The sequence below is a fragment of the Gallinula chloropus genome (genome assembly GCF_964237585.1).
Source record: "Gallinula chloropus genome assembly, chromosome: 5".
Taxonomy (NCBI): Eukaryota; Metazoa; Chordata; class Aves; order Gruiformes; family Rallidae; genus Gallinula; species Gallinula chloropus.
The window spans coordinates 54,131,659-54,157,126 of record NC_140090.1 but is presented as its reverse complement, the minus strand read 5'-3'; the positions used below and the strand labels follow the sequence as shown (position 1 = coordinate 54,157,126).

At 40.0% G+C, this 25,468-nt stretch overlaps 1 protein-coding gene across 2 annotated transcripts in view; it reads left to right on the top strand.

The window, feature by feature from the left end:
* Positions 1 to 540: 540 nt before the first annotated feature.
* NRG3 (neuregulin 3) overlaps positions 541 to 25,468 on the top strand; it is a gene marked incomplete at its 3' end in the record, with an annotated part of 382,825 nt that continues 357,897 nt past the window's right edge. For both annotated transcript variants that reach the window (XM_084264712.1, XM_084264711.1), the window contains exon 1: positions 541 to 1,243. In XM_084264712.1, the coding sequence (XP_084120838.1) occupies positions 550 to 1,243 (694 nt within the window). In that variant the 5' untranslated portion in view covers positions 541 to 549. The remainder of the gene's footprint in view (positions 1,244 to 25,468) is intronic.

The window sequence follows — 25,468 nt, the reverse complement described above, 5'->3', positions numbered from 1 at the left end:
GAGCCGAGCGGGCGGGGGAGGGAGCGGAGAAAGGAAGGAAGGAAAGACAGACGGAAAGAAAAGATCCCCCACCCCAAGGTTTGAGGAAAAAGAGGAGAGGCGAGAAGGAGCGTGAATGTGAAGGAATGTGCCTGCCTGCCGCCAGAGCCGTACGCCTGGGATAAAACAAAAATAAATCGAGGAGGCTGATTTTTGCGACTTATTACCTGGAAAAAAAAGGGGAAAAAAAAAAAAAAGAAAAACCTGACAGCGGAGGGAGAAGAAGGAGAGCGAAGAGGCTGAAGCGGGCAGCTCAAGAGGAGGGCACTCGGCGGATGGCGCGGCCGTCCCGCTGACTCCGCGGCCGCGGGAGGCTGCGCGGGGCGGCGCGGCGCGGGGCATGCCATGCCGGCGGCGTGACTGAGCGGGGCGCTCCCGCCGCCCGCTCTGCTGCGCTGCGCTCCCCTCCGCCCCGCTCCGCTCTCCTCCGCCCCCCTCCGCCGCATGCCGCCGGCAGCCGCGGCGCGCTGATGCCCCGGGGCCGCGGCGGCGCTGCGGACGGCCCCTAGGATGAGCGAGGGGGCTGCCGGCGCCGCGGCGCCCGGGGCGGCGGAGGCGGCGGCGGGGGGCCCGGGCGGGGATGGGGCCGGGGGACCGCCGCGGGAGCTGCGCTGCAGCGACTGCATCGTCTGGAACCGGCAGCAGACGTGGCTGTGCGTGGTACCCCTCTTCATCGGCTTCATCGGCCTGGGGCTCAGCCTCATGCTGCTCAAGTGGATCGTGGTGGGCTCCGTCAAGGAGTACGTCCCCACCGAGCTGATGGACGCCAAGGGCGTGGGGCAGGACCCCTTCTTCCTCTCCAAGCCCACCGCCCCCCCCCGCGGCGCGGAGACCACCGCCGCTGCCGCCACGCCGCGGCCGCCCAGCCGCGTCAGCCCCCGCCTCACTACCATGAGCCGGGCCCCCCCGCGGCCCCCCGGCACCCGCGGACCGGCGCGGGGCGGCCCGCGGCCCACCGCGGCGCGGCAGCCCGCCGCGCCCCACACGGCGCCGCCCGCCAGCGGCCCCCCCGGCACCGCCGGCCGCGGCGCCCGGCCGCCGCCCGCCGCCCCCAGCACCCCGCCGCTGCCCGCCTGGCCCACTGCGGCACACGCTACCTCCTCCTACAAGATCTACGTCCACGACTCGGCGCCGTCCTGGACCTTGTCTCCCTTCCAGGAGTCCACCACCACCACGCCGGAGGCCAGCACGACCCCTAAAATCCGTAAGTAAAGCCAACCGCCCCGCGCCCTCGGGGTTCCCGCCCGCTCGCGTCTCCCCGTCAGAACCCGGTGTTTGCCGAGCGCCGGCGGGGTCGGGCCGGGGCGATGCCCCGGTCGGAGGCTGCCGCCGCCTCTCGGGGAGATGCGGAGTTCCCTTGCGACTGCTGCCCTGCGGGAGGCCAGAGAGCTCGGAAGTTTGCGCTTCTTTTTTTTTCCTCCCCCGCTTGCGCCCCCCTCGCCCCCCGGGCAAGTTCCCCGCTTCTGTGGTGGATGGCGAGACGGGAGTAGGTATTTGAGGTGACTAGATTTCGCTGTGGAATTTAGGAAAGACACAGACAGACAGACACACACCCCCCTTCCCCTTCCAGGCTGTTCTGCGGAAGGTATTTAGGAGACGCGTCTGAGTGAGAGGTACAGTTGGTGGCTCTCTAGACAGCGGCGGCTCCCAGAAGGGGCAGCGGGGAGTGCCATTCCCGGGAGCTGCGGCGTGGGTTGTGCCTCTGCCTCGCCGCTGCTGAGGGACTTTGACTTTCTATTGGAATAGATGGGAGCGGGCTTCCGACGGATGCTCCCTCCGTCCCAGCGCTCGGCTCCTGAGAGAGCCGCCGCCAGTTCTACAAAGGAGCATAGGGCACCCCGCGAATATGCAGATGGAACCAAACGCTTTTCTGCCTCCTGTGTGTAGCCACAGCATCGTCTTGCCGTGAAGGACTATTCCTTTTAAGCAGAGGAGAGGGCTAGTTCCCCGACTGATGCTCGGTGACTGGCTCTTCCCACCCTCCCAGGCACAAACCTAAAGACTGGGGCTAAATCTGCAAATTCGTTTGGTCTGGGTGCGTCAACTTCCAGCTGCTCATAAAGGTTATCTAGGACAGACGCAATCCGTGCCAAAAGAACTTCTGTGTGCTGCTATTTAGTGAAATGCTCGATTATGCTGTATTATAGTAATCTTACGCGTTTTCTTGGATGCGGCATAGGAAATGAGAAGCCGTGTGTCTTCCATTAACTCTTAGTTGCTTCTGCTGGGAACGTCAATTCAATTGAATGCTACCAGCTGAATTGCTTCTACAGCCCAGAGCTCCCCTTTTGCATGCTAATGTATGGCTGTTCCGCTAGAGGATTTTGTTAGTAAGTCATCTGAACTTTATTTTGTCCATTAAATCTATTTACTGACGAGCCCTGGGGCAGGGAGTATATGCAGAGCGGACCGATCTTGTGAACTGACAAAATCGGGAGAAGCACAGCGAATTGGATGTGTTCGGGTGGGTGGGTGGGTGTGCAGGTGGCGGATGGCTGGGAATGATCACGAATGAAACTTCCACTAAATCAGAGGAGCAAACAACGCAGTAACTCTCTTCCCCAGTGTCTGGTGCAGTAATTGAGACAGAACTGTCCCCTTACAGGTGTGTCAGAGCCTGCTTGTGCTGGGGGCGGGGCGGGGGTGGGATGGGGGGCAACCTGAGGAAGTCAGATCTTACCAGAAAGAAAATCTTTCTTGGAGCTGAAGCCTGCCCATTTTGCTCAGGTGTAGGGAGCTGCGTAAGACACTGCTTAAGAGCAGTAAAGGGAGCCTGAATTGCAACCTGTGTCTCTGTTTCCATGCCTTGTGCAAGTCAGATGTCTTACATGATGTACCAAGCTGCTGTGACCTGTGTGTGTCTGAAATACTGCTCAGGCTTGCCAGGTGGGTTCTGTTGGGGTTTAAATGCTCCTGTGCAATCTCTTCTTTCTCTCCTTTCTATCTTTCTGGGTAAGTAAGAGAAATCCACAGCAATTTCCGCTTCTCTATGCTGTCTCCTTACGAGGTATAGAAGGCAAGAATATCCTGATAAATAAATAATGGCCAGCTGGCAGGACTCTTCTCCATGCAAGACACACAAAGGAAGAAGAAAACCCACAATCTTGAAATGTTCCTGGCAGTTGCAGAGTCTCGTAACTATTATTTGTTTTAGGGAGACTGCTAATACCTTTTACAGCAGGGTGTTTCCCCTCATTAAATACAGCTCGGTTATAGGATGAAATGCAAGAAGTGCAAATCCAGCAGAAATTGACCCTGTTTGGGCACATTGATAGGAGAGATTATCATTAATGGAAGATTAAATAGATTACATAAAAAAGGATTTGAATTTGTAGGGCATGTGGACATTTTTTTTAAGCCTACAAGCTGTACTTTCCTAATACATCTATGCATCTCTGAGGGTCCATGTAAAATTCTCTGAGGCTGCAGTATCCACTGGAGGGGAGGGAGAGAAGGAATGCAATCTGTGAACTGCTGACATGATGTGACCCCAAAGCAAGTATCTGCATCTGCTACTAACAGCTCGTAGAAAGAAAGGGAATTTTTAAAAGCAAATTCATCCTCATTTCACAGGTTGAGCTGCGTGTTCCTTCTGTGCCCATTGCTCCAGCTGCTATTGAAATGAAAGTCATGGATCCTGTTGTACTGTGTGAATACAAATCTGATACGACAAATCTGATGCCCCAGCTTTCAAATTAGGGCACACCCTTGTGTGATCCTCTGGCTTGGCGAGGCACATGTGTGGGCAGGAGTGGCAGGTTATTTAGCATTTCACAGCTTTTAAGAAAAGAAGCAGCTGTCTTTCTTTATACCAGTTCATGTTGCAGTTTGTTTAATTGTTTTAATTCGTTAAAATGGGCTCAAAATATGACTTAGGAAAATGGAAGGCAAATCAAGAGTTACTTCTCCAGAAAGCCGGATGATTGCCCACCTGAAGTAAATGTTGGTAAAGCCTTTTCTTGGTGTGTGTATTCATCTGAGGAGATGTTGTGAAATCTCTCACTTTTTTGTGGGTGTGCATAATGACAATAATTCTTGGTTGTGTTTCACTCAAAGTCAAGTTATCTGTTAGCTGTTTTGAAAGTTCTTGATGAAGATCCTTTAGGTTCTGACTAAGCAAAAGCCACTTACTCATCATATCTCACTCTGTGTCTTGTGCCTGCATGTGTTTCTTGTGATCACGCACGGACTATGGCTTTTCAGCATGAGCCTCTTTATCCAGTGCTCAACAGAAAAATCAATCATTGATTTAGAAGGATAGTCTAGCCTGTAGATCAGAAAAATCAAACAACTGACTGGAACACCAGTGAGGTTTTATTTTTATCAAGCCATTGGTTTCATTTCTAGAGAGTCATGCCCTGATTTTTCCAATATGCATTTTTCATGGTAGTCTGGGTTCTTCAGTAATGTTATTATCTTTAAATTGAGATACTGTACTTGTAAGAATTCCTGTGTGAATTCAGCTATGAAATAGCGCTGTGGTTTCTCTTGTGTTCATATGACCAAAGGCTAATGCAAAGAACCGAGGTCAGACAGGTGGGGCTCAACTAATGCATAGTAACCGAGGAAAGAGATGTTACAGAACTCTCTGTCAATATATCTTGTGGAGTCCAATGGCAACCTTTTTTTTATGAGTCCAGACGGCAGCCTGAATGGACTTTGATTTCCCGCTAAAGATTTTCTGGTCCAGTCGTTCATCCTAGTCATATCTCTGTCTGTCTTGTTATGCACGGCATGGGTTCAAGTAACAAGCATCTGGTAGCTGAACTGTTACCAACACTGACATTTTGGTAAAAGCTGTTTGTTTTATTTTGCACTGACTCAAATATCTTTTTCACATTAAGGATGACACTTAGATGGAACTGCGGGGTTTTCACCAACTGGAGGGTGTTGTGGGAGGTGCCAAACCATAGTAAAACCAGACCTACTCTTCCCAGAGCTCTAAAACGTTCTGCCAACAAATGACATGTATCTGTGAACGCTTTGCATTATGATCATGAGCTGTCATTGAAACTGAAGGGAGCACACATGACTGTAAAGCACGTGCCTGTAGCATTGACTAAGATTAGTATGTCAGTTATTTATCAATTTATAATGCATCAAAAGCTCTTGAATTAAAAAAAAAAAAAACAACAAACCCGGGCAAAGCTGAAATGAACTGGGAGTTCTGAAAGCATTTGCTGCTTCTTCATACCCACTTACTTTCTATTCACATACCATGAGTCAACGTGCCGCAGACATGATTAGATTTGTGTTTCCCATCTTAAATGCTTGTCAACAGGAAGGCTGCCATCAAGATAAAAATAATAAATACAGAATCGTAGTCACACCACTGGAGTGGAAGTTATTGTAACTTATTTTATTTTTAATATTTTACATTGGTAATTTACTTTATCTGTTTCAGAAATTAAGTTGGATGACAAATTCTGTTTTCCATTTATAATCCCCTTTACATTTAGAAACTAATGCAGCTATCTCTGGGTTCATAAGAAAGTGGAATGCTTAAATAAGTCCCACTCACTGATATGTACATCGGCTCCATTCAGATGTATTTCCTCTTGTTTTCTTTTATTGAAGTGTTTGTTGGAATTCCATGACCTGGGAGCGATTTCACAGCACTGGTATGATGAGAGGAAGGGATATGGCCGAAATTACTCTATGCTGCCTTTTAACCCTGAAGAAAATTCTTCTGGGGGCTCTAAGGGTTCTTGTTACATTGATTTAACCCGTGATCACTGGTAAAACCAAAGCCTTGCGTTTTATTTGGCATATTTCTTTTAGCATCCGTACAAGGACATTATGTGATATATTATATGTTGACAACAAAATACCATTATTAAATTAAAGTATTGATTCATTGCAAAGTATTATGCTAAAGTAATGTCAGTGGTTTCTCTAAACCCACGGAAAATGGAAATTAAAAATTAAAGCAAAAGACCTGTCTCTATCTACAGTATTGTGTCTAGTGTTGCAGTACATTTATCATCTGACTCATTGCTTTGAAATCTCCTGCAAAGCCCAGTAAATACTTGGATTGGTATGGCTTTGGCTTTGATTTTAGCTGTAAGTTCTGTAGCTCATGTGGCTTTCAGGAAGTACCTAAAACATACTATTGTTTGGTTTTGCTGATTTCTCCCATAACTTGTGTGGAAACAAACTGCACAAGGAAAGGTGTCTAGTGAAGTCTTATAGGACTGCCTGATCACAAACATAAATAAATTAAATAAACCTGGAGACTTCTGTATACCTCTGAGCCTGGTGATTTCTTTTTGAGACTGAAGTTGGAGCAAGTTTGCAATACTCCAGTCTTAACAGCGCATTTCCACAGTACCTGTCCTGCATTTACACAGTACCTGTTTTTTGAGGAGGATCAAGACTTCAAATACTGCAGCAGCTTCAGGAGCAGTCTCTGCTATGCAAGATGGTTGCTTCAGTTGTGGTGCTACTCCTTGCAGTGTAGGTCAGAAAAAGACCCCCAAAGGTTTCATTGTAGCTAACTAGACCTAATGCCAAGTTAAGTTTGTCTTTTAATTTGGAAGTCTAAGGTTCTGCTGTGTGGAAGGGTTCCTTGTCACTGTTGCTATTAATCATAGGTAAAGGGCTTTTTTTTTTTTTTCTGCATTGCAAGAGTAGACAAAACAAGAGTTAGGAAAACCAGTGAGATACTTTCTTTTATGGAGATGATCCCTTACTCTAAGGGACTTAGTTCTTGGATCGATATGTTCAGGGTTAGAAGTGTCATTTAATAAGGCAGCTGTGCTCCAGGTCAAAACTGGGGCTGTGTTTTCTTGTTGCTCAGAACTAAATTTCCAAGATGGACAGCTCTTAAACCTGCTTTCATACTTTTACCTTCCCCTTCATACTGAATCTCAAGCCACTCCACTGAGTAAAGTACATCTTCAGTGGAGGAAAGCAGGTCCCTGTGAGGGCTGAGCGGATGGGCTTGCTAGGCAAAGGCACTTCTGGCCAGGAGAAGACAGAGGATGAGCCTTCAAATGGCTTCTAGGGAGCACACAGAGGAAGTAAATGCACATAGGTGGACAAGTGCTTTTTGAGTGGGTTTTTGCTTTTTATCACACAGGTTTCTGCGGTCCTTTGGTAAATGCATTCAAGAGCAGAAAAATTAATAAAGCAGCCACAAGGAATATTAAAATAGCAACTGCATCTATGAATTTCAGTGTCCTTTTCATAGACTAAATACCTAATTAGATCAACTCTTCCCGGTGAAATTTGTTGGTAGCAGGGAACATTTATGAAATGTTTATTGCTACAGTATTCAGAAACTCTTTTTTCCAAAAGTTTATCAATATGTTCAGTATTACTCTAGTAATATTTACAAATATAGAAAAAGTACGTAAGCCCTATAATTTTTTTTTCCAGTATTCCATCTTTTCTGTCTTTCAAGGGCGGCATTTTGCATTTCCAAAGGTGGCTTTCTCGTGTAGCCTCTAAATAGGAGAGTTCTATGATTTCCAGCCTTTTCTACAATATGCTTCTTTCTTGGTTTAGTTTGTGTGTGTGTAATTCTGATGATTGCTGACTGTAGGAGGCAGTGACCGTCTTCAAAGATAATTCACTTCATTTGATGTTTAACAACTGATTAAGTCCAAATTGATTTATGTTTTTCCCTCAGTGTGGTTTGATTTTTATAGTTCTGCAAAAATCAAACCTTTGGGAAAAGCTCGGGTAAAATGGGAGAGACTCACTGTCCAATGAATATGTAACTGGGTAAAAAGATATAATGAAACTTTGGTCTGAAATACCTGAAAAAATTCCTACTTTAGTCCCTGTAAAATATGTCCAACAAATTCCAAAGCTTTCTCTTTTTGCTTTAACATCTCATTTTCTTGTGTTACTTTTTGGTGAAGTTGGTGCTATGGACAGTGGGATAGAGTGCATCCTCAGCAAGTTTGCTGACGATACCAAGATGTCTGGTCACATCTACCATGCTGGAGGGAAGGGATGCCATCCTGAGGGACCTTGACAGGCTGGAGAGATGGGCCCATGCAAACCGCATGAAGTTCAACAAGGCCAAGTGCAAGGTGCTGCATGTGGGTCAGTGCAATACCAAGCACAACTGCAGGCTGGGTGGAGAATGGATTGAGAGCCGCTCTGAGGAGAAGGACTTGGGGGTGCTGATTGATGACAAGCTTGACATGAGCAGGTAGTGTGTGCTAGGAGTTCAAAAGGCCAACTGTGTCATGGGCTGCATCAAGAGCCGCATGTCCAGTAGGTCGAGGGAGGTGATTCTGCCCCTCTACTCTGCTCTCATAATACCCCACCCAGAATACTGCATCCAGCTCAGGGGTACTCAGTACAGGAAAGAGCTGTTGGAGCAAGTCCAGAGAAGGGCCATGAAGATGATCAGGGGGCTGGAGCACCTCTCATACGAAGACAGGCTGAGAGAGTTGGGCTTGTTCAGCCTAGAGAAGAGGAGGCTCTGGAAAGACCTAATTGTGACCTACCAATACTTAGAGAATGTTCATCAGGGAGTGCAGTGATAGGACAAGGGGTAGTGGCTTGACATTGAAAGAGGGTAGGTTTAGATTAGACCTTAGGAAGAAATTCTTTACTCTGAGGGTGTTGAGACACTGGAATAGGTCACGCAGAGAGGTTGTGGAAGCCCCATCCCTGGCAGTGTTCAAGGCCAGGCTGGATGGGGCTTTGGGCAACCTGGGCTAGAGGAATGTGTCCCTGCCCATGGCAGGGGGTTGGAACTAGGTGATCTTTGAGGTCCCTTCCAACCCAAAGCATTCAATGATTTTATGATTATGGCTTTTCCTTTAAAGTTTGAATTAGTTTCTTGGACATTCTAAGGGCCCTGCAGTTGTGTCCCATTCCCACCCCCTATCCCTGTCACCGCACTTCTATTTTACACTCCTAGGGCAGATACATGTTAACAGTGTGACAATATCAGCAATGTGGAAGGTGTTCTTTGTAGAAAAATGAATTGGTGTTTTAATCTGTATGAAAAGACTTCTACTGAGACGTTTTGTAACTTTGTTAGAAAAGAATACCCTGATAGTATTCCATGTAGAAGTTGTGCTGAATTCAGTAGCTTAGAGTCTTTGGTTTTTATAATGAGATAGCTATATGGCCCTATTTTGCAAACATGTTGGCCTAATTTAGGGTGTGCAAGTGATGCCTTTTCTTTTTTGTAGAGTTATGCATCTGCAGAATGAGGGTCAATTTATGTGAACATCTGTGTGATTAAATCTGTTACTGTGTCTTAGCTTTCAAAACATGCCTGTGTAAGTAAATGTACATCAGCTTTAAAGTGCTGCTTTTTAAAAGTTGTCAGCATTATTTAAATGTGCTTATTAGAACTGAGCTTCCTGAGTTCCACTAGAACATTTTCTTTTTAGTGTGTTTAGTACCACCATGAAAAATGTACCGTTACCCTGTTTATTCTTTGTCTGAAATATGCTCTGTAGTAAAATCTTTGTGTTCTGGGGAACTGTGGTTGCTTAGGAACCAAGACATATGGGTCATGATTTTTTTTGCACATCACTTTTAAATGATTTCCTTACGGGACCTTTTTTTTAACTATCCCCGAAAAGAATATTTCTGGGTTTGTACAGTTTTTCCCTGTATCACTTCCTCAGCTAGATACATGCCAACACCGGCTTTCTCCTAACACTTACAGGTAGAAAATGTTTTCTAAAACATTAGGGATGTCAAGTTGTATTTTAAGGTTTACTTATTTTCTGAAACCAAGCTTGTGAAATCATCATCACGTTGTTTCACAGCATTGTTACTGCTAAAGTTCAAGACTGTAGCTCAGTAGGAACTGAGCCTTGATTGCTGGTTGTTACCAGATAGAGGGGCTATAGCACTGTGCAACAGCAAACCATTAAATTAGTATTAATAGCAAAGAGCCTCTTTTCCAGATCTGATTATTCTCGCTGATGTCAGAACTTGTAAAGCGAGCATTTGAGATAAGATGGAGTTAGTCTTTTGGAAGGGCTTTGATGGTCTGTTTTTGCTGCCATGACAAGGGTTTTTTTCTAATGAGTTTGGCAAGAAAAGGAGAAATTGTACTGTCTATCTTGCAGTTCCTGTGCTGCTTCTAAATGCAATCAGGATTTCAACAAAACTAAAAAACTTGCATCAAAAAGTGCTGCTAATCTGCAGAATTATGCTGCATTGTGCAATGCTAATGTTTACTTATGTCTCCCGGTTTAATGCATAAGGAAATAGTTTTCCAGTAGCGTGCTCAGAGTGGCTGAGAGTTGTAGCTAGCTAGCCTGTTTGGTGACTCAGTAATACTGTTGAATATTAAAAAAAAAAAAAACAACTAGGGAATATTTGTTACCTTGGCTACCTTCCCCGCTGCCCCCCCAAAGTTGAATTATAGTACAAGAGGTCAGAGGGGTATCATTAAAGTAGTAAAGATACTCCAGAAATTGTAACTTGGGATTGATTGTGTGATACTTGTTAAAAAACGTCTATTAATTGCCTTCCAAAGGGGTGAGCTTTGTTACTGTTTTTTAAAAAGCAGTCTTTTCTGGAGAGGAAATTAATTTTCTTGCTCAATCTGTCAGTGAATTTAGAAGAGAGAGGGGGGTGTTATTTGAAACCTAGAGATAAGTTGTGCTGAAATGAGATGGTGATTTTTCTGCCATTTAATGGTATCAAATATGAAATCTTTGCACTGCCAGGGTTCATTGGGCATTGGGTTCAGGAACTTAACTGAGGGGATTATTCTGATGAGTGTCAGTGCTCCTGATTTAGAAGGGTAGAGGTACTTTTATAATTATTTCATAAGTAGCTAAACCACATTAGTCTTTAGCCTGAAATCTGGCCCAGCTACATAAGGGTCATAATGTTAAAATTCAATCCTCTCTGGGTTTTTTTGTTTGTATGGGTTTTTTTTTGGTTTTGGGGGGTTTTTTTGTGGGGTTTTTTTGGTTTTGTTTTGTTTTGGTTTTTTTTTTTTTAATAACTGAAAAGCCAAAATGGCAATATAAATACATACATACAACAACGACTTTTTCCTTAAGCCATTTGGGCTTCTTTTGCTTTTAGATTACAGTTGTTTTATAACTTATGCTAATAGAACACACCAAACACTTCACAGGGTCATACAGTTTTTCAAATAAGCAGCTCTCAATGTAATAAAGTTGATTGTAATCAGTTTCCATCAATCAAAAATGCTAGAAAAATATAGGTTGCAAACTAAAACAATTTCTATATCTAACAGGTGACAATAGTCATTGAACGCTGTTTCTGAGTTTATAACGTGCACTGTTTTGAATTCACCAATTATCTCAAAGCAATGTAGAAATGAAGCCATCTGCTGCTAGACTAAGACTATGTACTTCTGCAACAGGTTTTGTAGATCATGTAGGCTCTCCCTTACCAAAGCTGCTCTGTGAGGTAGCTGTAACTTTGCCTGAACTGACTACCTTCTGAACTAAGAAGGTGACAGTCTTGATGTTCATAGTGATAATACAAGCAACACAGAAAGTGCAGTATCCTTCTAAGGATACTTTTAGTGTAACAGGATTTACAGTCCAAAGCCTTGTTTGTACTGGGAAAGGTGAACATTTTCACTTGGTGACTGCTGTCACCTTGCCTTAGAGAAGAAAGGGGGTGGACAGGCAGTGGAGATGACGGCGTGAGCTGTACCCATCGTGTCCAAGAAGCTCATCAGCACAGTTCGGCCTGCTCTGGGGAGACACAGCCTTTGCCTTGGCTCTGTCAGCATTAACTATCCTGCCTTGTTTTCTACAAAAGCATGGAGGGAAAGAAGTGTTTCTAATACCTTTTCATATCTGGAGCACATTCATTACAGAGGCTTACTTAGTCCTAAATGAAAAGCGAGAATAGTAACTTAATATTTTAAATTGGTTTTAGAAATATCTGCCTGCAGTAGGGAATTCTTACAGGTTTTAGTTCTTGGATGGCTGGATTTAATCATAATGTATGAAGCTGAAATATTAGTGCGTGATATTTTTAAGAGAGGAAGAAAGAAGAGCCTGATACTGAAAAGGATGTTTTCTAGGAGACTAAAGAGATCGTCTGCATCGACTGACTTTCAGTAGCTGGGAACCCTACAAGGCTTGATTGCACCTTGTGTTTACATACATTTGAAAAGCTACCCTCGAGTACCTTGGCAGAAGTAGTGGATTTGTAGCCAGCGCAGCTTTGCTGCTGCGATGTGCATCTATAACCTTGAACATAGGCAGCTTGAGAAGCTACTGAGCTCCTCATTCCTGGTTTGTTTAGAGTCCGTATTTTGGAAACATGACTACATATTTATTCAAGTTAGATAATGATTAAAATACATTTATCCCTGGTTTTTAGCAATGACCCTGGCTGGTGACTGATGAACCTGTAGAAAATGAAGTGTTTTGGAAAAGCCTAAGCTGGAAGTCCTTACTGTAAAGAGGTTATTGTGGGTACAGTACTACCATGAGGATGAGGTATGCTAGGTGATAAAAAGATTAATAATTCTGGTGAGATGTTTTATTTGGGTATTGTGCAAAAATTTTGTCTGTTTAAAAACAGTGTGCATTTATAAGGGAGCTTACATTTTAAAATGCTTTCAAGAAGATACTGTAAGATTATATCTAGTGAAATACATTTCATTTGAATTATTTAACTAGAGATTATTATTTCAAACATCCCTTAACATTCCAACACCTTCTAAATAATATTTTTCAGGTTTGTAATCCTGTTTATTAGAACAGATTCTTGGGCTTCTTCCTTAACAAATACTACTTAAAAATAAATTAATTAGATTTTTGTATAAAATTGGAATCTGATGAACTTCTCATATATAAGTATTCAGTGGGAGCCATAGGCTGCTCTGCATTTGTGTAAGAATCACGGCAAGAAGCAGGATAGACCACAGACTGGCGCTAGACTGAATGTTTTACATGAGAACTAGTAATTAAAGCTTGTTAAAGAATTTAGAGTCCAAACATAATGAAGCTCTTCTAATTATCACCAGATTTTGGTCCAACTCTGCATTGGCAAAGAGATAATTAAAAGCTTCTAAGTTCAGTTCAGCTTTGCATAAATGAAGGTTGGGATAATCGAAACACATAAATAAATGGAATAGGAGGATGTTAGATTAAATATATGTGAGATGCGATTTCAGTAGTAGGTACAGAAAACAAGTTCATACAAAAAATCCACAAAACCTCAAACCCTACACATAGTAGCAGAGATTCAACCTATTTTCATGTCTTTGTTAGTTACTTTGTGTTAGTATTTCCTAGGTTACAGAACAAAAACCTTTTTCTAGCTAGGTGTTGAAAGGATTTATGCTGTACTGCATAGATAGGGATACTTTGTATGGATAAACTTCTGTGCTGCACTGTTGTCTGTGGAGCTCTGCCCTTTGTTGTTAAAACTGTGTGAAATTACCTTGACTTTCCACTGCCACCAGAACAAGGGCGACTTTGACAGTGTAGAGCCTTTATAACAGACAGCTGCTATACAATGACTTCATTTTCACAATTTCAGCTTGCTTATTAGTCTGCAGTTCATCCCCAAAAGTTGTTCAAACCTCAATGAAAGTAACACACCATAGATTATTGCTTACTGAAAATTCAGAGACCATGAGCGGTCACTTCTTCAAGCTCAGGTTTTCTGATTTGTGAAATAAAAACACGGTAAATAGGCACTGTAGAGAAGGAAGAGGTGGTATAGCAAAGGTGGTATAGTCTTATCTTAAATTTTAGCAAATACCTGGTATCCTCGGTTGTGCCATTGGTTGTGTATGTAATCAATAATTTTCTGACAGTGAAATCTATTAGACTTTAGTATTAAAGAGGAAGGGAAGGAAGCTTTTAATTTTTTAGGTGATTTAAAAGTGTATCTCTGCATATAGCCACAATATGTCCCTGAATAACAGGGGTGTATCTGACAGCAGGGCAGGCTGTATGTGAGACACTCTAACAAGCCAGTTCCTCTAGTTCATAATTCTTTATTTTTATCCTGCAGTGAATTTGGGACACTCATTAGACCAAAACCTGCCATTATAACAACCCCATTTAAAGCTTTCTGGCCTAACTTTATAGTCAGTTGTCACTGGGAATTTTAGTAACTACTATGTTTTATATTGCTGTCTTGTTATATTTTAGAACTGAAGTGTTATTGTTGCCATATCTCACATCACAAGGAAGAAACACTTTCAGTATGGTGTAGTCTTCTATAGATAGAGTCAAAATGCTCTCTGAGTAGGTGGGATCCTTAGCCAAATCCAAACCCAATGAGATAAGTGAGAATAAGTGGGCTCTAGCTAACATTTAAAATAAACAGTTACAAAGGAGCGACTTGCTTAGCCTAGTCTGTTGTTCAGCATTTGCTCATAGCTGACTTTTGTTAAATGTAGCTGGTCTATAAGGGAAAAGAAGTCTGTTCTAACAATAATGTTTATTAGAAGGGATCTCAGATGGCAAATGAGACAAGGTTTGTAGGAGAGCTGTTCTAGTACATCAACTAACACAAATGGAGAAAAATTGTCAAATGTTTTTTCTGTGTCTCTTTGGCAAGGTGATATAGTTGATTTTCCTTTCACTTTTCAACCTTTTTCCAATAGTAGGATCCTAGCATCAACAGAGTTTTAGTTGTTTTTTTTTTTTAATTAACTAATTAACTGAAAATGTTTTTCATAACTTGAACTGACATGCTTAGCTTTGAAGTGTAAATAGATAAGCTTGCTAAGTGGTGTCCCATTTCCTTATTTGTCCTGCTCTTAGGTTTGGAGTTTAAAATCAATGTCCGTATCAGAGAAACTTAACAAAGGTGGGTAAGAAACTGTCTATCATCTTAAAATTCTTACATATTCAGATTGTCTTAGTAGTTTAGGGAATGTTTTAATATCATTAGTTATTATTGAAGATTAATATTGTGTTAACACCAAGACGTATGACCCCAACACAGACATTCGCATTGAAGGCTCACTAATTATGAATTTCAAAGCCTATATGAAATGATTTATACCGGTGCTTGAAAATATGTTTTGGTAATAGCCTTTTTAATGCCTTTAGGACATTTAATTGCCATTAAGTGGCATAATCTGCTGTTTGGAATGGAGAGCTGGGAGTATTTTGGTTGCAAATAGGATAATGAAATGGATTGAAAACAACAAGGAATAATAAATGAATGAATCTGTACTATTAACAACCAGCTTGGGCTCAGCATCCTGATTATGACTGGAGTCTATGGTGTGCACCAAAAGACACCATGTGTCTTTTTCCCCAGGCAGTGATGGGGTTGACTACAGGGACTTACCCTGTCCTTGCTGAAGTAGTACTGAAGCTGTATTAATTTTAATAAAAGTAGATTAAGCCTGTGGATCTTCACTTATTACTACTGAAGTTGGTGGAAGCTCTGCATGTGACTTGTGAGGAGACACATTCAAACTTGTTCAGTCTCCCACAGTCATGCCCAACGGGAATGCCCATTTTACTGAACGGTGGGCTAGTATCTGTGTAGAAAGTTTTTGACAGATTTTTTGTATTCTGTGTGACTCTCAGTTATGCTGTTGATCTTGATTTGTAGCATTTATGTCACAGTCCCATTACATGAACATCAAAGCACTAAAAGAGTTTGTGGTTTCAGATGATTTTGCTTTAAAAATAACTTAAAAGTTACATCTTTCCAAGTGGTATGTTCCATTCCTTTCCATGTATTTCATGGAAATGAGGATAGTGCTCAGTTGGTAGTTGGATAAGAATTAGGAGAGATTAAATGATTTTTGTGGGGTTCTTAGTTTGAAGTGGTTGCCTTGCCTTGAAATTTTCGTGAGGATCTGCAAGTGCAGCTTTGCTAATGATGTTTATCATTAGTAAAAAAAGCTGTGCTGTAAACTTCAGGCTTTAAAAGGAGATAGTATATAAAAAAAAAAAAGATTGTGAGATGAGTAGTTGAAGTAATGTAGTATTTACCCATTTTGTAAGTTAAGGCAACATTTTATAATCTAAATAGTCACTGCACTAATGCTGGAGAATTGAAGACCACCTCAGTGACTGTTTTGAGCCAATATTTACTCTAATGTGAAACAAATTGCCAATGGAGGTAGACCACTGGTATTACAAACAAACCTGCTTGTGTTTCATATTTTTTTGTGAGCTTCATGTCAGAGGCATGAGTGGTTAGAGTTTCTCTTCAGAAGTCTCTGTTCGAGAGAAGTGTCTTGTTCTTCAGAAAGCAGAGTCACAGACTTTTGCAGCTTCAAGCTGAAACAGTTCTTTGAGAACTGAACTTCCAGAAGTTTCAAGGTCATTGCTTAATAAAGATATACATTTAAAAATATTGAAGTCTTCAACCCTTTTATTAGAGTTCAGAGGAAAAAAAACCACACAGTTCTCCAAAGGCCTAGGTACTTTCTCTGTAAACCATGTGAAACTCTACCAAATGACCGACTTACAGTGACAAGCAGTTGATTGTGTAACTAGAATGCATAGTCACTGTGAAACGCATTACAGACAGTGTGATTTTTAGATGTTTTTGTAAACACACCTCAAATAAAATCAAACTGTGTATGTCAAGATTTTACATGAAATCAAGATAGGATCAAAGGAGGGTTTGGTACTGCATGTTTCTAAAATTAAATACGGTTTTGGGCTTAATCTTGCAATAAACATGGGATCTAAAATACTCTGTTATATTTGCTTCTCAGATCATAGACTGTGGTAACTATATAGAAATCTCATTGATGGGTTCTGTAGAATCTTTGAAACAGGGTCATGTAACAGTTATTCCCGAGTAATGTATTATTTGCAGGACGCGTGCACAGTGAACCTAGAAGAAGTTGTCTTTCCTCATTTCATTTTTCTGATATATGCCAAGCAGCCTGTGATTTACTGATGGAGTGAAATAGTGAATGCTGTTTTCAGTGTTCTGCGCCCATTATCTCATTGTTGCTGTTGAGTTAACCTTTTCCAGAAATGCCAGGAGAGAACAGGACAGCAGAGGGAGATAGGAACAGAGGCCTTGTGCTGAGAGGGAATGAGAAAGACAGATTTAGAATCTCAGGAGGTCAGAACAGCTAGTGGAATTGTATGTATAGTGAAGGTTCAGCATGCTCTCTCGGATGCCTAATTTATTATGATAAAACTTCTGCAGTAGGGGAATTATTGAAGAGCTAAGAAGGAAATGGCCCCAGGATGATGCACTGTGCCTACAGTCCAGTGATACGTTCTGGGATCAGTTCCTGTTGTGCTTTCCATCAAGATCCTGTAGTATTTCTCCCGGGGATTCACCTGGGATGTGTGGCACTACTGAAGAGAAAGAAGCTTGAAAGAATTCCACATATCACAGGCTATACTAGTGGAACTTTTCAATTTCCCCAACAGAAAGATTGCTAGCAAGTTGAACATGCTGTTTTGACCATGCCACCTCTGTTCTGAGTCAAATGAACATTTGATGTCATCATTATCTTCACCTGAGCACACAATTGTTCACCACCTCTGAACTTCGTTGAAAAGCTGCCATAAGTCTCAATGAACAGTCATGTCCCAGAAGATCATGTTCACTGTAATTTTGCTGACAGCATTCTTATTTTTCTTTTGGTAGCATTTAACCTAAAATGCTGGTTTTCAGAAAAATATATCGTGAAGGATGTCCATGTCCTTTAAAATTCTACCTAATAAGAAAAAAAATTCTAAGTTCAGTGTCTTGTGTAATTACTGTGCAGGTCCAATGGTGGTATCGTGTCTTGCTTGCTTCTTGCCCTGTGCCATCCGTCTCGCCTTAGTTTCCATTTCTCTGACATTTGCTGTATTAGAGTCAAAAATACTGATGCAGGCACCTACAAGACATAATTCAATACTTGTTTCCAGTTGAGCAGAGTAACCTTTCTGCTTAATTTTAAGAATTATTTATATTTATATTTATCTTTTGTAGTGTACAAATATTCTGAAAGTCTTTGGAGAGAGAAGTACCTGGAATTTCTTGGTCCAACTTTATGGAAGCTAAAAATGTCTTTTGATACCTGTTTGTGATTATCCATTTGTTCTGGTACTTTTTTTTTAAAAAAAAAAATTGGCTTATGTTTTATTTCTCGGCAAACATCCTGAAGTTTGCAACAAGCCTTAGAAAGTCATCTTCTAGAACCTTTTCCTGATGCTCCTTTTATGTAAGTGCTTAATTTTCTCTGCAAGTGATTCCTACTGGAAATATAAAGTTTGTAGGAGATGTTTCTTTATCTTATTCTGTGGTAAAGATCAATGCACCAAAGTAATTTATTTTACCTGCAGTATTCATAATTGATGCCTGATCTTTTAGTGGAACATCTGATTCTTTCATAGCTTTCTTATAACTGATACACTTAAATGCCTCATTTATTGCCTTTACCTAATAGCTTTTAAAATTCTCTTGTTTTCCTGAATAATTTGCTTGGGCAAGATTTTATTTTTGAAAGGATGTGTTATCATTTAACTTGCTGTCTTTCCCTGACATGTTCTCTCTCAGAGAGGAAGAATTCTATACCTTCCCAGATTAGATGACAGTGTTATTTGAAATTCTTATATTTTATATTCTTTTCTTTTTCCCCCTTTTCCTAAGTCTTTTGAAAAGCTTCAGCTATTATTTGTAACAGCTGTTGTCTCCCTTGTCATCATCCTTTTCTGCCATAACTGAGCTGCATCATACTCTGATCGTGTTTGGAATCAGCATCTGTTTTCTGTGAGAACTGAGTCAAAACTGATCGCCTGATACCCTTTTCTTTCTGTTCCAAGAAGCAGCTGTTTAACTTGCTGAAGATTTGCTGTGAGAAATAACAGAATAATAGACTATAAGAATACAATCACATTTTCTGATGTTTACTGTCTTTGTGATCTTTTAAGTGGCCCCAGTGGAGTTGAATTTTCTGTATTTGCTTGCATCCATCAGGTAGAAAGTTGTCAAGTTATCCACTCGCCTCTGAGTCTTTCCTTACCTTATTTCATGGGGAAGAGTTTGGAGAATTTTTTTTAAGCCTTAACAGTGGTCAAGTTCCTCTCTGCTGGAGTTTTCATATGATCATTACATTTAAGTCAGTAATTTTCATATTACCATTACACGGTGACAGTTTACTCATCTGTTCCATGTAGGCATAAAATATGTGAGAACAACCCTCAGAAATTCATGTTTCCTTGTATCAGTATAGATCTATCTTCCACATTCTGTGTTGTGATTTTTTTAAATTATATTCTTGGTGTGAATATACTGCTGAAGCATGGCATTTTCCTAGGCATTGTGTAGTGGTCCAGTAGATGGATTCATGCATTCATCCTTTCCAATATGCAAGTCCTTATCCTTCATGTTCCTTGCCAGTTCCCAGGTGATTCTGGATACTTCTGGTGTTTTTTTGCATCTTCCTGCCTGACATCTGAGAGCTGTAATTCCAGTTGTATGAATGATTTGTTGACTGAGTAGCAATCTGAGCTGTTGGACTCTGATGACAGATCAGTTTCCTGTTGGTTTACTCCTTCAGAAGACATGACCCTCATTTGGAGAGAATGCCAAGTATGCTTTGATATGTTTCCCGTGTTTTCCCATTTCCAGGCTTCCTTTACATCACAATATATTGTGTTTACAGCTGCTGGATTTGTCTTCTGATGACCGAATACATCACCAAGATAGCAGGCTAAATAATTTTATTTTCTCCTCAATGCTATAGCGTAATTTCTGTCTTAATTCACCTGTAATTGCTTCTTGGTTATATATAACTTCTTTTTTGATATATGAATGGCTACACTGTCACTTTGGAAATTTGTTTGTTAGGTGTATGTCTCTAACTTCCGTTGACACATAGGTTATATTTTTTTAACAGTTATCCAGCTAACTTTTTTTTAATGACCTTTTTTCACTTTACAACAGTAACTGGTACTCTAAAATTCTGATAAAATATGAATTTGAGTGGAGAGGATGTATGTTCTGAATTATGATGTCTTTGGAAATGCTGTTGCACAACTTATTTTTAAGTGGAAGATGGACCCTTTTTAAGTTGTCTGGGCTTTATGATTCTTTGCTTCCCAAAGGAAGAAAAAACAACTTCCGTGTGTATTTTGTTTTATAACTTAGCACTTTTTTGACACTTTCCCCTTCTGTATTTAATGTTCGGTCTGTTTCCAGAAATTATGATTTTAGTGAATATTTCAATGCATTAAGAAAAAAACTTTAAGAAATAGAGTAAGTTACCTTTAGTCCATAGAGAAGGTACTAAGTAAGCTTCATTTTCATCAGTAAATTTGTAGTGTATTTGTTTTTCTCATGAGCAGGAAATGGGGTGAAGAATAACACCGTTTTGAAAGGAAAAGGCTTTTACATTTTGTTTACACTCCTCAACATTTAGGAGAAGATAAAGCAATACTGCATTTGAAAGGAAAATACATAATATTAAAACTGGAACATTTTATTGCATACTAGGTAGCCCTGTATCCTGTTTAATATAGTGGTGGCATCCATTGTTATTTGCAGGTGTATAACATGTTCCAATATGTATGAATGTGTGTTTTTTCAGAGGTCATGTGCAGTAAAACTTCTACTGTTAATGACAGAATTCAGCCTGATTGTGTATGTAGAATAGATGATGTCCTTTGCATCACTTTGACATCTTTTCTTTTTTTTTTTGTTTTCCTTTGTTGTCTCCATTTTAGATTTGTTAGCCTTTTTTTTTCCTGTGCTGAGTGTTTGATCATTTCTGCTTAACCATCTCTAGGTTGTGTTTGTCCCAAATGAAGAACTTGAAGATTTTTAGATCATTACCTGCAATTGTTAATTTTAATATTTTTGCTCTCACCAGAACTGTAATCAAAAGACTTCAAATGAACTATGTATCTGGCACTGGGAAGCAGAAGAATTGTTTCCTTTTTGCAAAATATGAAGGAGATATTCATTTTTTGACAGCTATTCCATGAAATTAATATCCCTATACATTTTTTGAAGCTCCATCACTGTTTTCTCCTTTCCTAAAATGTCTTAGAACCTTATTAATTTATATCAACTTCCTACTGGTTTAGTCATACCCAATTTATTGGTTCCATCTCGTGCAATTCTAGGTGACACAATCAAAATTTTAACAAGGTGAGAAAAATGATATCCTTTTATTTTAGTGTTTATCTGATGTAAGTACTGAATTTTTAATGAATCTATCTCTACCACTTAGTAAGAATGTTTTATAGCCTTTTATAATAGGAAACACTATTGCAATGCAAAATTGAAACATAACAGCAGTCTCTTAATTTTTATGAATTTTAAGAGGGATTTTTTTCATTATAATGCTGCATTTTCCTAGGTTTTGGGTGTGGATTTTGTTTGTGAGGGGTTTTTTCCACACAAAACATGGGAAAACCTGCCGGTGACAGTATCCATCTGATTTATTTAATTGGATTTAAAAGTTTAAGTACTTTGTATGATCTGTAATGGGTTACAGGTTGAATAAGTAAGAAGCATTAAAGACCTGGTTTGATGACGAGTTTAATGCTTCTTCCAAGAACAATTTGTAGAGATTAGGATTTAGTGAGATGATAATGGAGGATTAGCAATTGCTTCTTAAAGCATTCTGAGTTGACAGCTAATGGATTGCTTTCCCTGATAGCTCTTTTATAGTCCACTGCAGCTGGTTAAAAATCAATGAGAAAGTGAATTCAAGTTGGTTTAACCATTAATTTTGGTTTTAACAGATGAGTTTTGTCTGCCATAGTAACTCCCTTAGTATGTTGCCCCTATCTATCATGATCTAGATAACCTCAATTAACACACTGATTAATCCTCGAATTCTTCTTCAGTAGTTCCCTTCTTGACTACACAATGGGAAGGAAAGTGTTCCCAGCATGTCTGAGCAGCCAGAATACATGCTCATCAATAGCTAGATAAATGGAGTCAGAAGAAAAGGAACCCTCTTCTCCTCACATTTCCTACCCTCCCTGCAAAAATGTAGCTATATTAATTTCTGTGTTTGTTTTTTTCTTAATCTGTTCTACACTTTGCTATTATTTGAACTGAAAACTAGTAGTCGACTTGAATGCTCCTGGTAGCTTGGAATCTCAAAGCACATTTCAAATGTCATAATAGAAATAGTAAATGTGGTATGAAGTGGCTTTATTTTTAAAGACTGATAAATTGGAGTGAAAAGAATTCTGTAACTGTCAGTTATGCAGGAGTTTTGGCAAGGAAGACATAGTCCTCATTTTGAATATACTAGTATTTCCACAGTTGTAATCTAATTTAAGCGCTCTGCTGCTTAACTTCAGCTGTCATATCTGTTGAATATTGACTAGGGGACACTTCTTCCATTTAAAAGTTATTGACATGGAATGAATGCAGTTCAATATTTTAGTTGCACTATTTTCACCATTTATTTAGAAACAAGTTTTTTATTTATTTTTTAATGCCTTCAGTTTTTAAAAGTGAAGAAAAATCCAGTATATCTAGGTAGAGTTCAATAAAAATGTCTCCTTTGTTCTTTTTTTCTTTTTTCTTTTTTTTTCTTTTTTCCTTTCTTTTTTCCTTTCTTTTTTCCTTTCTTTTTTCCTTTTTCTTTTTTCCTTTTTCTTTTTTCCTTTTTCTTTTTTCCTTTTTCTTTTTTCCTTTTTCTTTTTTCCTTTTTTTTCCTTTTTCTTTTTTTTTTACTTTTTTCCTTTTTCTTTTTTTTCTTTTTCTTTTTTCTTTTTCTTTTTTCTTTTTCTTTTTTCTTTTTCTTTTTTTTTCTTTTTTCTTTTTTTTTCTTTTTTCTTTTTTTTCATTTTTCTTTTTTTTTTTCTTTTTCTTAGCAGGAACTAGCCACGTAGATGTTCCTCTGTAGTAGGCAGGATTAAGAAAAAAAGGCTTTAGTGAGAAACTTACGAGAAAATGAATGTGTATGTTGAGTGAATAATATTTAAGGGGAAGCCATGGGAAACTATATCTAGATGCCATTTTTATAAACTCAAGAAATTAATGCATGGGTGAGCTGTTACAGGAAACTATAAAATAACCTTTTTATATTACAGAAATAATCCATTTTACACCTTTAAAATTTTGCTAAAAGTAATAATGATCAGGATCTTTACTTCATAACCCAGCAAAAGGCTCGAGGGTGCTTTTGTTGCAAGAGGCATTTCCCATCCTGCCATGCCTTTGATAGGATGGGGCTGTGACACAGTGTTAGCAGTGCCACAGCAGACAAGTTGTAGTAGAAACAGTTTGAATTTGCAATGGCTGTTGTAGGTTTTGTGATGCTCTTTTGTTTCTACTTTCATTTGTTTCCTAATTCTGAGGGTAGATTTTCTTTGAAATACAGCATGAACTAGGTAGCCAACATATATTCCTAAGATCTGGATGAATGTTAGTATCTGTATCTTAGAAATAATTTTATCTTATGGATCTAGTTTAGTTTACAGGTTTATGTTCTAATATATGCTTAAAATTTTTAAACAAATGACAATATATAATCTTCTTAAGCAAACTGTAATACCGAAATGGTAACTCTAAATGTCTTTAACCTTTTTCTTTCCAGAAAAAGCCAATATTAATCCTTACTAAGGCATCAAAGGAATCTTAACGTGTATTCCCTGTCTTCAGTGGCACTTGAGTAATGTCTTTCCTGTGTTCCTGCAACTTCTCACAGTACCAGATCACGAGACTATTACTCTGTTTCTAATGTAGAGGACTGCTGTGGTGCTCTCATCCATTCCTGTCTCTTGGCCCAGCAGCCAGGGGATGCTCCAGGGGTTTGCAACGCCTGCTGACATGCCCAGGGCTTGCTGCAGCACCAGCATGAGTGGTGCAAACTAAAATCTTCAGTGTCATTTGAAGATCTCTCTGCCATTAATATTTCGCCCGTGTCTCTCTACTGATGGCAGAGGAACCTTTTAAGAGCATGTTACTGCTAAACATAGTTTATTATTTTTAAAGCAGTTCAGTGATTAATCTGCTGTTGTTGTTGCAAGAGTAGTTGGCATTGTGGCTATCTCAATTAAAACAAAATAAGAGCTTGGGAAGTGTTACTTTATCCCTAACAATAGAGAACATGTCTGGAGCTTCTTTGCTCAAGTGGTCTTTAAGTTTAGCAGAACCATGAGTGTCTCCAAGCTCTGCTACCTAAGAGCATGTGATTTAAATAGGATACAGACATCCAGCTTCCTAAGAGGCAGAGGGCAGTACGTTGGTGATACCACAGCTCGGGCTTTGGCATTTTTTTCATCTTCAGGAGTTAACAACACTGAATTTGGGCTATATATAGCCTTTGCACTGGAAATATTTTTTTATTAAGCACACCTAGTTGCTACAGAGCGCTCTTTGATCATAATGCCGACCTACCGTATTGAAGCACAAACTTCTGTTAAATCTTATGAGTATAGCACCAAACTGAAAAACCTGCAGAATGCAGGGAAGATGAACACACAATTTTTTCTTTGGTAGCAAGTTTCAGTTATCCGTCCTCCTGACAGCACCGTTTGGTTCCTTCCTGCAGAACAGAGTACAGGTTAGCCTGGAGGGCTGCAAGAGCTGGGCTGCCAGTCAGCTCCACTGCATGGGTAATGCCTTGATTTCTGTTTCTTATTTTGTCACTGTTACGATGTTTTGTTTTAAAAAGAGCTGAAGAAGTGACTTCCCTTGTTCTGGGTGACATTTTTCATAGCAGAAGATTCTTCAGTGTAGTAGACAAGTGAAAACACTATGACAGAGCAGAGACTGAAACTCCTAAGTGTACAATTTGGAAACAGTTTTCTCAGCCTTAGATGTTTGAAAGTGAGGACCTGCGGTGATAGGACCCAACCTCGTATGTGGTACTATAGAAAATGCATCCTCAGCAGTCTCTAAAACAAATATTTAGAGATGCCTCCATTAATGTTTATCAACATTGAGACAATCTGTAAATTTCTACACTACTGATAACTTTTAGTGGTATGTATGGATACATGTAAAGAGCAAACTTTATGCTCCAGCTTAAACACTTAGTAAAGCTGCTTTGTAGATTTCTGACACCCCTGGTACCCTTCAGTGATGTGTACAATGGCATGGAAAGAATAAAGTTTGTGCTTCAATTTCAGACCATTTAAACAAATTTTGGTGCAGAGCTGAGGACTGTGTACAATGTTCAAGTAGTAAAAGTCTATTTGGGAACTAGATTTCGGAGGTATTTGGATTACTCTTTGAGCCTACTCGTAGGGGCCAGTCTTTACTAAGGTTAGATAATCCTCTGAAATATTGCATCTTTGGAAAAAACTGTTTCTCAGCTCTTACCCGGAAATTCACACTTTTGCTGATTGCTTTTATTTGAGACTTAAACCATACTTTGTAAGTCTACCCTAATTGAAGCAATGTAATTCAGTTTAAACTGTATTTGTATTCTGTATCTAATTGATGTTTTTACTTTGTTACCCAGAAAATGGTGACATCTGTGTTCATAATTTATTTCTAATGCAATATAAATACAGACTATTCTAAAGAAATTAATCATACAGCTCTTAAATTTTATCTTGGGGGGTAGAATTTGACTTTT